The 14,006-nt window shown below is 51.7% G+C and overlaps 3 protein-coding genes across 3 annotated transcripts; 2 read left to right on the top strand and 1 right to left on the bottom strand.

Annotated features, from left to right (window-relative positions):
- Positions 1-764: 764 nt before the first annotated feature.
- On the top strand, positions 765-1,885 carry COCSUDRAFT_83681 (hypothetical protein; the record flags this gene model as incomplete). The annotated part of the gene is made up of 5 exons (XM_005648864.1): positions 765-791; positions 953-1,090; positions 1,284-1,490; positions 1,611-1,685; positions 1,835-1,885. 5 exons carry the CDS (start codon positions 765-767, stop codon positions 1,883-1,885), a joined length of 498 nt encoding a protein of 165 aa, XP_005648921.1.
- A 511-nt stretch (positions 1,886-2,396) lies between these two features.
- On the bottom strand, positions 2,397-7,231 carry COCSUDRAFT_14593 (UPF0061-domain-containing protein; the record flags this gene model as incomplete). Its single annotated transcript, XM_005648594.1, has 12 exons — positions 2,397-2,634; positions 2,990-3,183; positions 3,523-3,646; positions 4,043-4,214; positions 4,607-4,866; positions 5,100-5,172; positions 5,281-5,392; positions 5,536-5,613; positions 5,961-6,158; positions 6,476-6,616; positions 6,714-6,857; positions 7,037-7,231. The coding sequence occupies 12 exons, from the start codon at positions 7,229-7,231 to the stop codon at positions 2,397-2,399; spliced, it is 1,929 nt and encodes a 642-aa protein (XP_005648651.1).
- A 2,572-nt stretch (positions 7,232-9,803) lies between these two features.
- COCSUDRAFT_14582 (glucose-1-phosphate adenylyltransferase) lies at positions 9,804-12,863 on the top strand (the record flags this gene model as incomplete). The annotated part of the gene is made up of 7 exons (XM_005648593.1): positions 9,804-10,067; positions 10,379-10,508; positions 10,755-10,983; positions 11,160-11,250; positions 11,387-11,544; positions 11,963-12,225; positions 12,682-12,863. The coding sequence occupies 7 exons, from the start codon at positions 9,804-9,806 to the stop codon at positions 12,861-12,863; spliced, it is 1,317 nt and encodes a 438-aa protein (XP_005648650.1).
- Between the last annotated feature and the right edge of the window lie 1,143 nt (positions 12,864-14,006).

Raw genomic sequence — 14,006 nt, 5'->3', positions numbered from 1 at the left:
ATCAGTATTGAGCAACTTTCATGCATCCCAACTCAAGAGTTTCCTTTTGGGCAGTTGAGCAAATCTATGGGCACATGCTGGGCAGCTCCAAAATGGAATATCAAGGCTTGGGACTATTTATTCTTCTTGTCGCTGCCTGCACCAAGCCTTTCCAAGGATCAATTAAAATCACACGGATAAATCGCATTAGTTGAAGATCCATCAACATCAGTGCGGTCATTAAGATACCGCACCCATCAACCTTTGCATGCTAGTACTAGCAAGGAAGTTGACCACATCTGCCTTTTGTCAATGTGCTTGGAGATCGAATAAGGTTTTTGTATTTCTAATTCGTCATGTAATTGGGAGTCCATTGAAAAATGAGCGATTGGTTCGCAATAATCGTATGGATGAACTAGTGTCTCTCGATCCCGTGTCACGCCAGCATTTCCTCCTGGACGTGATATGTGGTGCAGAACATGAGGCAAAATCAAGCAGCACGGTGTCAGCCATCGAAGGTCATGATGAGTCGAGAACAAAGCGGCTCAGACCCGATACAGAGGTTCCTGTCCCTGTCACTGTCACTCCAACCAAGGAGAAGAAGAGACAAAGGTCTGCAGTCCACCAACTGAACATGCGACCAACCTGCTGGAGCATGAGCTATTTTGCAGTGTGACCTAGTTCATTCATCATTGACTTTGGAAGTATGACTCACCTGTTGACATTTCAGGCCGACGCACTTCATAGCAGCCCGCGTGTCTCTGTCAGAGTCAGTGATCAAGGCTATGGACTCAGTCCAGGACGCCCTCATTGTGCACACGCCTGCTCTTCAAGGAGCCCTAGTGGAGCCTATCACTGCTCATCTTACGCTGATGGTGACTCCTTGGTTTTGCATGCAAGCTCAGTCTATCATGTACCCTCATATCACATGGTGCTGAGTAGCTAAAATCGCGCAATGGTATTGTGTGCGCAGGTCATGCCTCTGGATGGCGAGGATCGCCTGCAAGCGGCGAAGGATGCCCTGGAGGCCCTGCAGACTGCTTTGCAGGATGGCGGCCAGCATGGCCCACTCACCTTAGAGATTGCAGGCCTCAGCGACTTCAGGAGACAGGTCAGGGTCCCTTTGAGCTGGTGCTCTATAAACTTGGCACAGTGCAGAGGATCACCCTTCCTTTCACAGAAACGTGAATATAATTCTGAGCTGTTGCTCTCCAGAGGCACTGGAGCAGAACAGAGGATCATTCTTCCATTCACGGGGAGGTGATGATAAATCTACAGCCAGTGACGATACATAATGTGTTCAGGTGCTGTTTCTGGAAGTCGTCAAGGACGCAGGGCATGAGAGGCTTGTCGCGCTGTCGGAAGCCGCGCGGTCCCATTTTGTGAATGCTGGCATAGCCGATGGGGATGATGGGCGGCCCTTCACCGCCCACATCACTGTTGCCAAGCTGAGTAATCTCTTCAAGGGCATGCGGCGCGGGCACGGTGCCAAACTGAAGGGGATTCCTGAGGTACATCTCTGAAGGAGTGTTTTCCTCTTCAGTGCTTTTTGTGAATGGGGTGAAATGCACACCTACAGGTTGTGCACACCAATAGTTTGAATGCGGAGTGATGTTGTGTGCGACTGGCAGGAAGCGTATGCAGACCTGGTGGGGATTCAGGGCGGCTCTGTGTGCGTTTCGGAGTTGCAGCTGTGTCGCATGCAGGTAGGCCTGCAGTTTTTGCACAAAGTCATGCACCAAATCAAATCTTGCACGCGCGGATCAAATCCATGCCTTGCCCCAACGAGGTCCGCTGTCTCCATCTGGTCCACTGTACAATGCAGCTGTAGATTGGGTGGTCCTTGCTGTGGCAGGGGAGGGAGAAGGCATCATATTACCATGTTGAAGCATCCCTCAGATTGTGACCCTTTTGGCACGTTGAGGAATGAACAGCAACTGCAATGTGTTGTTGGGCCTGTAATTGCAATGAGGATTCCACAACTGCTGCGTATTTGAACCATACTTTTGCAATAGTGTATTTGATGGGATTAGGGCAGCAAATAAGGTAAATGGCTGTACAATATGTCCAGCAGGGAAGATACTTGTTGAATTATCTGCTGCTGAGAAGCACACCTGGTGTTAATGACGCTGACGGCAAAGAGGGCTCTAAGCCCTCTGTCAAGTTTGCTGGAGCGACTGCGCTCATTAGATGACAGTTTGATTGCCAATTCAGTAATTCAGTACATCTTGTGGCATTCGAAGTCATTTGCATGCAGCAAATGAGCCGACTGACTTATTCGGGTGAAGGTCAACAGGACGCGGTGTCGCTCACAACCCACTCATAATTCTGAAGTGGGATCTATATATAGTGTCACAAAATTGTACACTATCGCAGTACAGCTGCAGACATCAACTGCCATGCATCACCTCCCCTGCTCAGGATGAGCAAGAGACACAGAGGCCTTTGGCCCATTGCGGCACCGGTCCATCATATTGAAGCTCGCGGCCGCACGCAGCCTCGCTGCCACTCCTCCCACTGCTCGCATCCAGGTCTGCCGCGGCATCGTCAGAGTACGGGTTCTCCAGCAGCCGCAGCACTCGCCGTACCTCGCTGTAGTCGCCCTTCTCCGCCGCATCTATCGCGCGCTGTGCTATCCAGTTGCGCAGCACATACCTGCGCGCACCAGCCTCATCAGCCGATCTGCCCTGGCCACACTCATCCCCATTGCATTGTCACCACGCCAGCATTGGTGCATTTGCACAGAACCTGCACCCTTTGCAGACATGTGGCACTCCTAAGCTCGACAGAGGCAGTTTGGCACAATTACAAATGACGGATGAGGATCCTCTTCTCTGCGCAGTGAGGAGATATAGCAAACGGGGCTGCGCAGGTGCAACACGTGCAGGGGACTCTAAATTGACATAGTCCCCTGGCAAGTGGCACCACATGGGTACCTACAATACAGAGAAATCAGCTGACGAGCTGAATATCATCACGGTGCCATGTGCAGGCATGCATGCGGTCAGACCTGGGGTTGATGCCGTTCATGGTGGCGATGCGGCGTTGGGGATTGGCGCCCGCGTCGGCCTCCTGCTGCAGCCGCGCTGTGTACCGCCGCAGCCAGCCGCGCCAGGCATCCGCGTCCGCGCGAGCCTTGGCAGCTGCGTCCAGCTTCCCCAGCTCCTCGCAGCGCTCCAGCCGCGCCATCTCCTGATGCAGCACCTGCACGCCAGAGACAAGCGCTGCCTCAGCCTGCTGTTGATCCTCGACGAAATGACCGTAAGCCAACACCCCATCGCCCACTGCAGCTTCAATACACTGCACTGATAGCAGCCGGTGAAGCACTGAAAATGACGTTTGATTTGCGCTGCCAGCTCCACACGCGGGCTCCATTGCGAGAGAGGTGGATTTCTTGTTGGTGGTTGATTGGTTCTCAGGCACAAGAACCACCCTCTCCATGCTGTGATGTTCTTCTACACAGGATGTCTCAAGCTCCTGCACCGCCCATTTGAGCACGTTTCACAGAGCCTCAGGTAAAAAAATTCAGTTCGAGGCTCTGACCTCCTTGGTGACGCCCATGGAGGCGAGGAGAAGCTCGTTGTGTGAGAACTGCAGCAGCACGCGCAGGTTCTGCGGGTGCATGCGCGGCCGGGCAGCTTCCGCCAGCTCCTGCGGCAACGCCAGGCTGCCCAGCACACGCTCCAGAAATCCTCCATCCCCTGCAATCCGCACTTTATTGTTCTTATTATTATCATTACACGCTTGTTCCAGCCCACAGGGCTAGGTGTGTTGCAGCAAACTCTCGATTATTCCCCTCCAGCTTTGCCTGTCTTGGCACTTTCTCCACAAACAGCATGTCAATCCCATGGAATCCAAGTCATCCTCATGCAAGCAATTCAGGATCTGACAGGCCTGCCTTTCCCACGCTGCACGCTGTCACAAAAGTCTTCATTTCAGTGCACCGTGCTAGTGCCAGAAATGATAACAGAGAGCTGGGACGCCAGCAGAGCATCTTTGCAAGACAGGATCTGCATAGACAGCCGAGCTGACGTGGTGGCTGAGTGCCGTACCACTTGTGGACGCGCCATTTGAGATCCCCGCCTGGGAAGTGCCAGAAATTGAGGCCTGGTTATCGCTGTGTGCTCTACTGGGAGGTGGCATCTCCACAGTGGACAGCCACCGGAACGTGTTGGTGAAGTCCGCTCCTGTCTTGTGCATAACCTGCGCCCTAGCACGAGTCCCTCTAGCATCTGCTGAAGTGCTCAGCACTCAAATACGCATTCCAGCGTCATCACAGATTGGCTGCTTCTAAGCATCAAAGAGTGCATGCAAGGGAATGGGAATGGGGATGAGGTTCAACCTCCAGGAGGTCTGCAACCAGCTGGGTATCCCTGTCCTCATCCACCAGCTCCAGCAGCCCAAGCTTCTGCCTCATGATGCGCTGGTAGGTCCTGAACAAACATACAATCAAGAGTGATCAGCCAATGGGCGCCTGCAGCTTTATCCAATACACCCATGTGCAGCCCATCCTCCGCTTCCTTCCCCAGAGTGCGCTGATATTGAAGGAGGTCCTTGCAAGGCACCATAGTCAGGTCCGCCCGGCAATGTACAGGGCAGCATTTGCAGTTCTGGCTGCCGCACACACCACAGGGGCTCTGACAGCTGAGCAGTACGCATGCATGCAAGGTTCTTTCCTTATTCTGCTGCAGAGCAGATTGTTTCACGCACTTGGTGTACTCCTGGGCAAAGAGTGTCTCGAGCTGTGCACGCGCGCGGCTGGAGTCCAGAACAGGCGCCAGCGCCTCGGCCAGCTTCTCGCAGTTCCATGCGCAGATGCCCGGCTGCGCTTCGTAGCTGTAGCGGCCGCTGTCGTCCGAGTGGTTGCACACGTGCTCCGGGTCATACCTGTGGTATTAAGTACCCAGTGGATGAATTGGCACGATTTATATAAAAGTGATCCCCCTCAGATACCTGTCAGCCACCCCCTCGTCCCTCCTGGCCAGTGCCCGTCTTACATGCCCAATAAGGGCTTCAATTCCTTACAAAGTAGATCAGAGTAATTTTGATCCTGCCAGCATGCCAGCATTGCGCACATTATTATTCTGCAGGGTAAATGTCAAGGAGTTTGCATGGCGCACCGGTCCAGGAACCCATAGGGGCCATAGTCGATCGTCAGTCCAAGGATGCTCATGTTGTCGGTGTTGAGGACACCTGTTGGGCCAGAACACTATAACTTTATGCATGCCAAGATAAAAATCGAGAATTCAATGTGGCTGTGTTGTGTCATTGCTGCTTCATGTGGCTCAGGTGGTCGCTCACCATGGCAGAAGCCGACACACTGCCAGGCAGCCGCAAGCTGGAATGTCCGCCGGACTACCTCAGTGTAGAAATCCATATACATGTTCCCTCTCCTCTCTTCTGTTTTCCCTCTCTGCTCTGCAGACTGCACAACATCACTTTTTTGAGCAGTCAGTCATGGCATGCATTGACCATTACAACAGAAAGCAAAGTGCAGAAAAACCACAAATTAGCAGTTCAAATATGAGGTCATCCAATCACCTGATCTGGAAGGACAGGTATCTCCTCCCAGATCTCAGGAAAGAAGGTTTTGATGATGTGATCCAGCATCACTGGTAGCATGCTCCTTGCTATCTCCCCATTCTCATCATACGAAGGCCCTGCGCGCCCTATAGAACGGACACATGATACTCGCTCGGCAATACACAGTGATGTTAAAATTGTAGTCAGTCACCAGATGCACATGGTTGTCTTAATCTTCTGATTGGTGTGTCTTTCCAAAATGCCAAGAAAGCGATGTAAACTTGCTTCTTCACTTAACATGCAAATATGGGGAGGCATCTGAGAGTGTGAGGTGAGCGCACACACAGACATACCAGAACGAGTAGTGAGGGCGTGATTGCCTTGCAACAAGAAACATGGTCAGGTGATGTGGGCTCAGCGACTCGGATTCTCCCAACGGTGAGAGCAGATGAAAGGACGAAGCAGGAGGGCAGATGTCCACCTGTCTGGGTGTCGGTCTTCTTGAAGACCTCAAAGGAGCCGAAGCGGAAGAAGGTGGGCGCCATGCGCAGCACTAGGCTTGCGCGCTCAGAGACTGGGTTGCCAGTGTACAGCACGTCCCTCACCACCTGTGTGTCCGACGTCATTATGCACCCTGCTCTGGTGGTCGCAACCCCCTGCATGGACACCACCTTGTTACTATCAACATTACTATCACTCTTGCTGTTGCTGTGACTGTTACTAGTAATGCCTGCTTATCTGCCAATGAAGGCAAGCTGCATGTGCAGACTAGCTGCCACCAGAGGCTGCCAAAACATTCTACCCCTTGTCAGGCCTGCCAGTTCCAAGCAAGACTGAATTGACTGTGGTCCTGGTGCTCATATGGTCACCCTCTGTCAGCAGGCATCAGAGGAAACCCAGCTCATTCATTGCATCACGCGCAGGTGGCTTAGTCTTGCTCAAAGGAGTGATCTATGGGCTTAGAATACCTTACCAGATGGTGCAGGGCTTCGCTGGCCAGAAACTCCCGGATGCTGCTGCGGAGCACCTTCCTGCCGTCAGCCTGGCGTGAAAAAGGGGTCAACCCGGCCCCCTTCAGCTGCATCTCCCACCGCGCACCTGCGCTGTTTATCACCTGCAAACTCTTTCAGCCCCGGAGAAGCTCATTTCAGGGTGATGATGGGTGCAAGCTGTTCCAGCAATATAGTGAAGATGGAGCCAAGCATGCTCACCTCTCCTAGGTAGATGACAGCGCCGTCCCCCAACTGGCCGGCAAAGTTGCCAAACTGGTGCCCACAATAGCAGTGGGCGGCAGGGTCCATGCCGGGCAGCAATTTGTTGCCTGCCATGACCTCCACAAATTCCTGGCGCTCTGTCTGCATGCATGCAGCACAGCACCAGCTCAGTCCTTGAGTTGCTTCTAGTACATCTGATGCGGTATGGCTCTTGACACACTTATGCCAACAGCAACAACGAACAGGCCTCTCACACACTGTTGTTGTGCACTGTGCCATGCAGTCCAGCTGCAATCATGCGCAAATGTGGTCAAGCTTACCTCTGTCATGTCGAGGTCCAGGAGAGCCAGTGCGCTAGGCGATGCCGCCACAAGGCGGGGGCTGTCCACGGGCGTTGGCTTCACCCTGGCATAGCAGGCCCTGGGGACTGGGCGTATTTCATTGCCTTCCCTTATGTCCACAGGCAGCGCCCGCAGAGCAAGGTTGTCGAACAGCAAAGCCTCCAAAACCCCCATCAAGCCCCTGCCTTGCAGCAATTACACACACTGTATGGTTGGACTGCAATGTGGACTCTGATAGGTGGATGTTCTCAATAATAGGAACACTGGATTGCAGGGATGTCTCCAGATCAAATATCTTATGTAGCTTCCCCAGGGTCAGACTCCTTGCAGCACGAAGTCTGCCACATCAAATGATACCATTCGTAGATTTATAGCGCAAATTTTAGCTCGTATCATCGCTTAAAGGCAAAAAGTAAAGGTAACAAGATGTTGACTTTCGATGTTTTTACAATTATTTGCCATGAGCATCTAGCTTTGCATTAACCAGTGATTTCAATTGTTGTTATTTGTTCGATGCTGGAGAGGAAGGCTGTAGCTCTCGGCTTCATACCAGCGATCGCTCGCTTTATGATGCCCTTGCATGCACAGGGGCTTTGATATCAATAATCTGGAGTTGGCTCCTTTGTTGACTTGGGCGACATTTTAAGCTAAGGACGTGATCTCATGATCAGAAAGACATAACAGGGAGAAGACACTTTGGTCGACATATTATGAAGCTTACAAGGTTTCTCCTTTCCTGCACACTGCTCGTTTTTCTCGCGGCTACCTTTGCGATGGCTGCCACTTCACGAGAAGAGGTAATCTTCGGCTTTGGACTGTATTGCTGTTCCAAAAATGACTGGAGATATTCTTCCTTGTTCCGATTGCGCCCAAGGATCGGAACAGGATTGTGAGTTGTCTTTCCGGAGGTCTGCTGTTGATTCCGTTCTTGGATGCCAGGCAGCTCAAAGGCTGGATGCCGCCATGGCTAAGCAGTGGGCAAACATGGGATCATTAGAAGATGATGGAAATCCTGTTTGGGCTGCTTTTGAAAAGATCAAAGCTCAAATAGAGGTATGGAAGGCCTCATTCTGCTGATGGAAGCTCCTGGGAACAAAGCTACGAAACCACAGAGTTACGAATCAGCAGCACTTTAAGCTAAGAATATTTTCATTATGCTTTGAACTCAGGCTGGCACGTACAAACACCCTCTGGATCATCTTCCAGAAAACTTGAAGCCACCACATCTGAGGCGCAAAGCTTCACCCGTACATGAGAATGACCATTCTGACTTGTAGTTGGAGGCGAAGCGTCATCGAAAACTGTCATTTGATAATTTCATTGAATGGAGGTTCCTACTGGACAGGAGAAGAGACATACTGGTGTAACGTAGGAGTCCAAGGTACTTCAGTGCACTGGTGTCTAGCTTAGAGAACTTCAAGCAGTTGGTGCTTTCAGATTCGCGAAAATGGTTGTGCTGTGTGAACATTGACAGACACAAAGTGGTACTTTACCATTTAATGAGCATGCATGGTGCGGGTGAGTACCTTTCACTGGCCGCCGGCGGCAATTCAACTCAGTTGGCACTAGCTGCCAGCAGTGCGCACTGAACCGCCGTCGCAAATGCACTTGTCAGGAAGTACCTTCGTCAAAAGGAGAGGTTAATGCTGATCTGCAGCCTGCGCTGCATCTTACCTGATGGGAGAATTGAGTTCTTGGATAACTTCCTTCCTCTATGTGAGCATGCGGTGAATCTCACAGCATGCAAAATATCTGGATGACTCCTATTCTGGCACCTGAACGGCAGCGACATTCTGAGGCACGAAGACGTCGATCGAGAAAAGTATCTGGCTCAAAACTTGCTTTTTGTAAGACAATAAATAGTGCATCACGGCGAAGGGGGCTTGTGAAGATAGTGCGACCCCTTAGCTGTCGGCTGCCATGAATATGCAGTCGATGGCTGGAAGGGACGCACTGCTCGCTGGTATGCAATAATGAACATTACGGACCTAGATGCAGAATAATTATGTATGCAAAAGGCACTGTATTTCCCTACACTACTATCAGAAAAACTTTGTTGGCGCTTAAGAATATCATGGATATAAGTCTATTGGCATATTGTTTCCAGCCAGAATATATCCTCTTCACCTGAAATGTCTTTGATCAGCAGCTTATTCACAAATTTCTTTTGGTTATTGAACAGGTGGGAAGACCTTCTATGGAGAGCTCAGGCCCCTGACAACGACCATTCAGAGGGCACTTCCTAGGAGCAGGAGATGCCACCAGGTCTGCCTTTGCTGTTATCAATACATATCTTGCGAAATATGTTATCTACCACCCTCCTGCAAGCCAGTAACTTTGGGCGTTTGGGAAACACTCTGCATGCTCCTTCCTCCAGACTCTGCGGGCCTCGGCAGTGTCTTTGGAGCGTGAAGCGGCGATCATCAATGAGGCAGCTCTTGAAAGCAGCAGGAAGGCAGCCGGCGCTCTGGACTTCGACTTGCAAGTGCAGGACATGTCCAAGGTTTGCCACCGGGCCCCAAGCGCAGCATGCTCTTGCGCACTGAGTTCTCGAAGCATTTTCTGATATTTGTGCAGTTGTGCATTGCCCTAGCTTTGCTATTTCCTCACAACAGTTCACCTCTATAGGCCGAAAGGCTGCCAGCTTGCCCGTCAGTACTGCCCTAAGGTTCACAGGTGTATACAATGCTCAGGTTTTGTCGCCATTAGTCAGGTCAGGTCAGGTCAAAGTCTCATAAGTAATTTCATGCGTGTGCAGACTGTGCTGGGCATCATCCTGGGAGGTGGAGCGGGCTCGCGGCTGTACCCTCTCACAAAGAAGCGCGCAAAACCGGCAGTGCCTCTGGGCGCCAATTACAGGCTAATCGACATCCCAGTGTCCAACTGCATAAACTCCAACGTCAACAAAATCTACTGCCTCACGCAGTTCAACTCAGCCTCCCTCAACAGGCATCTCTCGCAGGCCTACAACGCCAATGTGGGCGGCTACAGCAGCAGAGGCTTTGTGGAGGTATGCCCATGCATCCTGCCCTTCTGTGCTGAACACAAAACAAGATGCAGCCCGGCTTGCTCCTAACATTGCAACTGGGCTATCCTTGTCGTTTATGTCAGGTATTGTCAGCATATAGCATTGAGCACCGTGCCCATGGGTGATTCGGTCTCGCTTTGATCTGGCGAGTCCAACAAGGGGTAGGACATGTGGCAGCCTGTACCTGCAGCTTATCTACATGCGCGCCTTGCCTCTATGCGCGGCAACAGCGTGTAGTAATAATGATCGTCCGCAAAAATGTGTATCTGAACGTTCTGTGTGGCTGTGAGCAGGTGCTTGCAGCCAGCCAGAGCCCTCTCCAGAAGAAGTGGTTCCAGGGCACAGCCGACGCTGTCAGGCAATATCTGTGGCTCTTTGAGAACTCCATGAGAGAGGGTGTTGAGGACTTCCTGATCCTGGCAGGTGTGCACCGCGCCCTTCACTGCACACCCCCTTGCACCCTCTCCCATCCCAATGCAAGACTGCTCCCCAATGCGCTAAATCACTGACCCCAAGGTGCCAGCTTGACCTGCTAAACATGAAAGCACCTGGTTGGAAAGGCATGATGCAAAGACAGGCCTGGGTCAGTCGTCCTTTTTGTTTCTCACATCCCTGTCAGCAGCTTGTGAGGGTTCAATGCAAGGAAGTCAGCTGTGGTGCTGCATGCAGGCGACCACCTGTACCGCATGAACTACCAGGACTTTCTCCTGAAGCATCGCAAGACCGGTGCCGACATCACAGTGGCGGCTCTGCCATCTGACGAGAAGAAGGCGACTGCCTTTGGCCTCATGAAGATTGACGACTCGGGTCGCATCATAGACTTTGCAGAGAAGCCCACCGGCGATGCTCTCAGAGCCATGAGAGTGGACACCACCATTCTGGGGCTTGACGCTGAGAGGTGACAGCGCTTGCACTGTCATATTTGCTAGTATCTGGTGATAAATCAATTGGCTCTTACTCTTCTGTATCAATTATTTGGTTGTTAGTAACAACTTGTTACCATGTTGGTTTGCTTGGGAGATGGAAGGCATGGTGCCCCTAAGCATTGTTTGAGTGAGGGCTGTTTGGGGGCAGGGCAAAGGAGGAGCCTTACATTGCCAGCATGGGCATCTACGTGGCCAAGGCTTCAGCCATCAGGGACCTGCTCCTAAAGCACTTCCCCGAGGTGGGTCATTTTTTGCTGCAGCACCTTCCATGACAGGCTTTGTCAGACATTTCCAAAAAATTTATCAGATGAATCATCATATCACAAGGTACCAGAGTGTATTTTGCAAGACAGCTGACGGCTGTGTATGGCGCAGGCGAACGACTTTGGCAGCGAGGTGATCCCCGGCGCGAAGGACATGGGCATGCACATCCAGGCCTACCTCTATGACGGCTACTGGGAGGACATTGGAACCGTGGAGGCCTTCTACGAGGCCAACTTGGCCCTCACAGACAACCCCACCCCAAAGTTCAGGTGTGCAGACCTTTTGCTGTGCGCTGCTCTTTGGCCCTTTGCAAAGATCTTGCTTCAACAGCCATCTCCTTTTCCATGTGCCAGGATGAGCATTTTATTCAGACTGCTTTGAACAGGCATGACAAGTCAAAACCTTACCTTGTGTACATGATATCACGATGGAGATTGCTGTACTGAGGGGCATCACTTGTTAGACAAAAACACTCTGCACACGTTAGATCACAAGGGAAATCACTTTTCAAATGGGGCATGATCAGTCAAAAGTGCTTGAATATGCACACAATGAGACCAGAAGGGAGGTCGCTGTATTGAGAGGTATGACATGTCGAGCAGTCTCACCTTGGGCACATGATTTGTGTAGCCAAGACAAACTTTGTGCACCCAAGACCAACACGATTTTGGGGCTTTGCCTGTGCAGCTTCTACGACCGCGACGCGCCGATCTACACTATGTCGCGCTTCCTGCCGCCGTCCAAGGTGCAGGACAGCGAGGTGAACAACAGCATCCTGGGCGACGGCTGCGTCATCCGGGCAGGCTCCAAGATCAACCACTCCGTCATCGGCCTGCGCGCGCTCATCAACGAGAACTGCACCGTCGACGACGCGCTGATCATGGGCGCTGACTACTACGAGACTCTGGAGGAGTGCGCGCTCGTGCCCGGCTGCCTGCCCATGGGCCTTGGTGCGCGCCTTCTGAAATCTTGAAAAATATCTTTTTGGGTTTAATGGACCCTGAGGCCTTAGTGGAGCTGTGAGGGCGGGAATGCCTCGAGATGATCCTGGCATGGATCTATCATTTGTGGAGATGTGGGTTTAAAAGACCGCGAGTTCAGGATGTGTCTTGTATGTTGCATGCATTGCATTACACTGCCCGGCAACCCTTCCTCCGTTCTCCCTGGCGGCTCTGCTACAATGCATGCAATCGCTTTCTCTAAAAGCTGCTCAGAGCATTTCAGCGGAGTGGGGGCTCCAGATGCTTGAGTACACGCCATGCATGCTGCCTATCCTGCATGGTACATGCTTCCGCAAGCCGTGCAAGGCAAGTGCGCAGTGATTTAGAACGGCATACTGCAAGGTGGGGCTTTCTCCTAATGGAGGCACACAATCCTGGAAATTTACATATACTGACTGACTGCAGGCGCCAACACGACGGTGAGGAAGTGCATCATTGATAAGAACGCGCGCATCGGCAGCAACTGCAAGATCATCAACAGCGCCAACGTGCAGGAGGCCAACAAGGAGGAGGACGGCTACGTCATCAAGGATGGCATCATCGTGGTCATCAAGGGAACTACCTTCCCTGACGGCACTGTTATCTGAGTCACATGCCAGCATGGCATGTGCATGTCAGCCGAGCTTGGGGGAGCATTTGCCACAAGTCTCGGACCGTCACGTGTCACTGGGTTTGGTTTTGTGTCAGCAGCTGGTGTCTGCACCAGTTGTGGATTGGTTTTGGGGCGTCTCTGAAAAAACATCTGCTGGGCAGGTATGTCAATGTTCTGGCGTGCGCTGTTTGTTTGCGCTGGGATCGGGCTCCTTGGGGCTGAAAACTACTGTTGACCTCAGCTCGTGTTGTGAACGCCAGGCGTGGTGCTTTCTCTTATTATTATTAGAAACTTTCACTAGGCTTGATTTTTTCTGAGAAGACTACGCACAAAATGGTAAAGTGAATCTGCTGAGAACTAGCTGCGTTGTCATTTAGTGATGCACCTGCGCCGTACTGTGCCAGCTACTAGCTGATTTGAATGCAAATGTGCGTACAGGAACTGTGACTAGCTTCATGACATGGTACTTTATTGCGGGTCTATTGACTGTATGGCTGATGGCACATGCCATGCCATCATGATCATGGCAGCTGCAGAAACCGGTACCCGTGGAACAAGGTAGAAGCTGTAGGTACAGCTGTAGAGGCCCTAACATGTAACAAGGAAGAGAACGAGAGGGAGGGATGGTCACAGCATGTGCTCAACAAGGGCTCAGGACACTTCCTATCCTCCCTCTCCATTCCAAACGTCACCTTATCTTTTCTCCAAGCGGAAGCTTCCTGCAGCTTGGTAGAAGCTGCTGCTCCGTCACGCTCAATCAGAGGACAGATGGTGCAGTAGATGGTAAGTAAAGTCTGTTTTTGGCGCTGAATAAGAAAATCTATAGAGCCGTAACCAGACACACAATCAAGAGCTTATCATGAAGCCCGTGGCGTGTGGGGAATGGCGATCATCGGCCAGTCCTCCCCGGCTTCATTGCAGTGCTGTCAAGGGTCAAAAGCCGCAGGTGACGTGCACATGTCACCAACATCGCAGATCGCAAACTACTCAATTGCTTCGCAGAGGTGCAGTCAGCATAGTAGGAGCTGCCGCGCTTTCAGCAGCGCTTCTTTCACCCCTAACAGGTGTGATGCTACACCCATCATCAGAGGGTTCAGTCCTGTATAGACAAAAACTCCTCCTGCATAGATCTGAAGAG

The sequence above is a fragment of the Coccomyxa subellipsoidea genome, assembly GCF_000258705.1.
Source record: "Coccomyxa subellipsoidea C-169, whole genome shotgun sequence".
Taxonomy (NCBI): Eukaryota; Viridiplantae; Chlorophyta; class Trebouxiophyceae; family Coccomyxaceae; genus Coccomyxa; species Coccomyxa subellipsoidea.
This window is presented reverse-complemented; position numbering and strand designations above follow the sequence as displayed.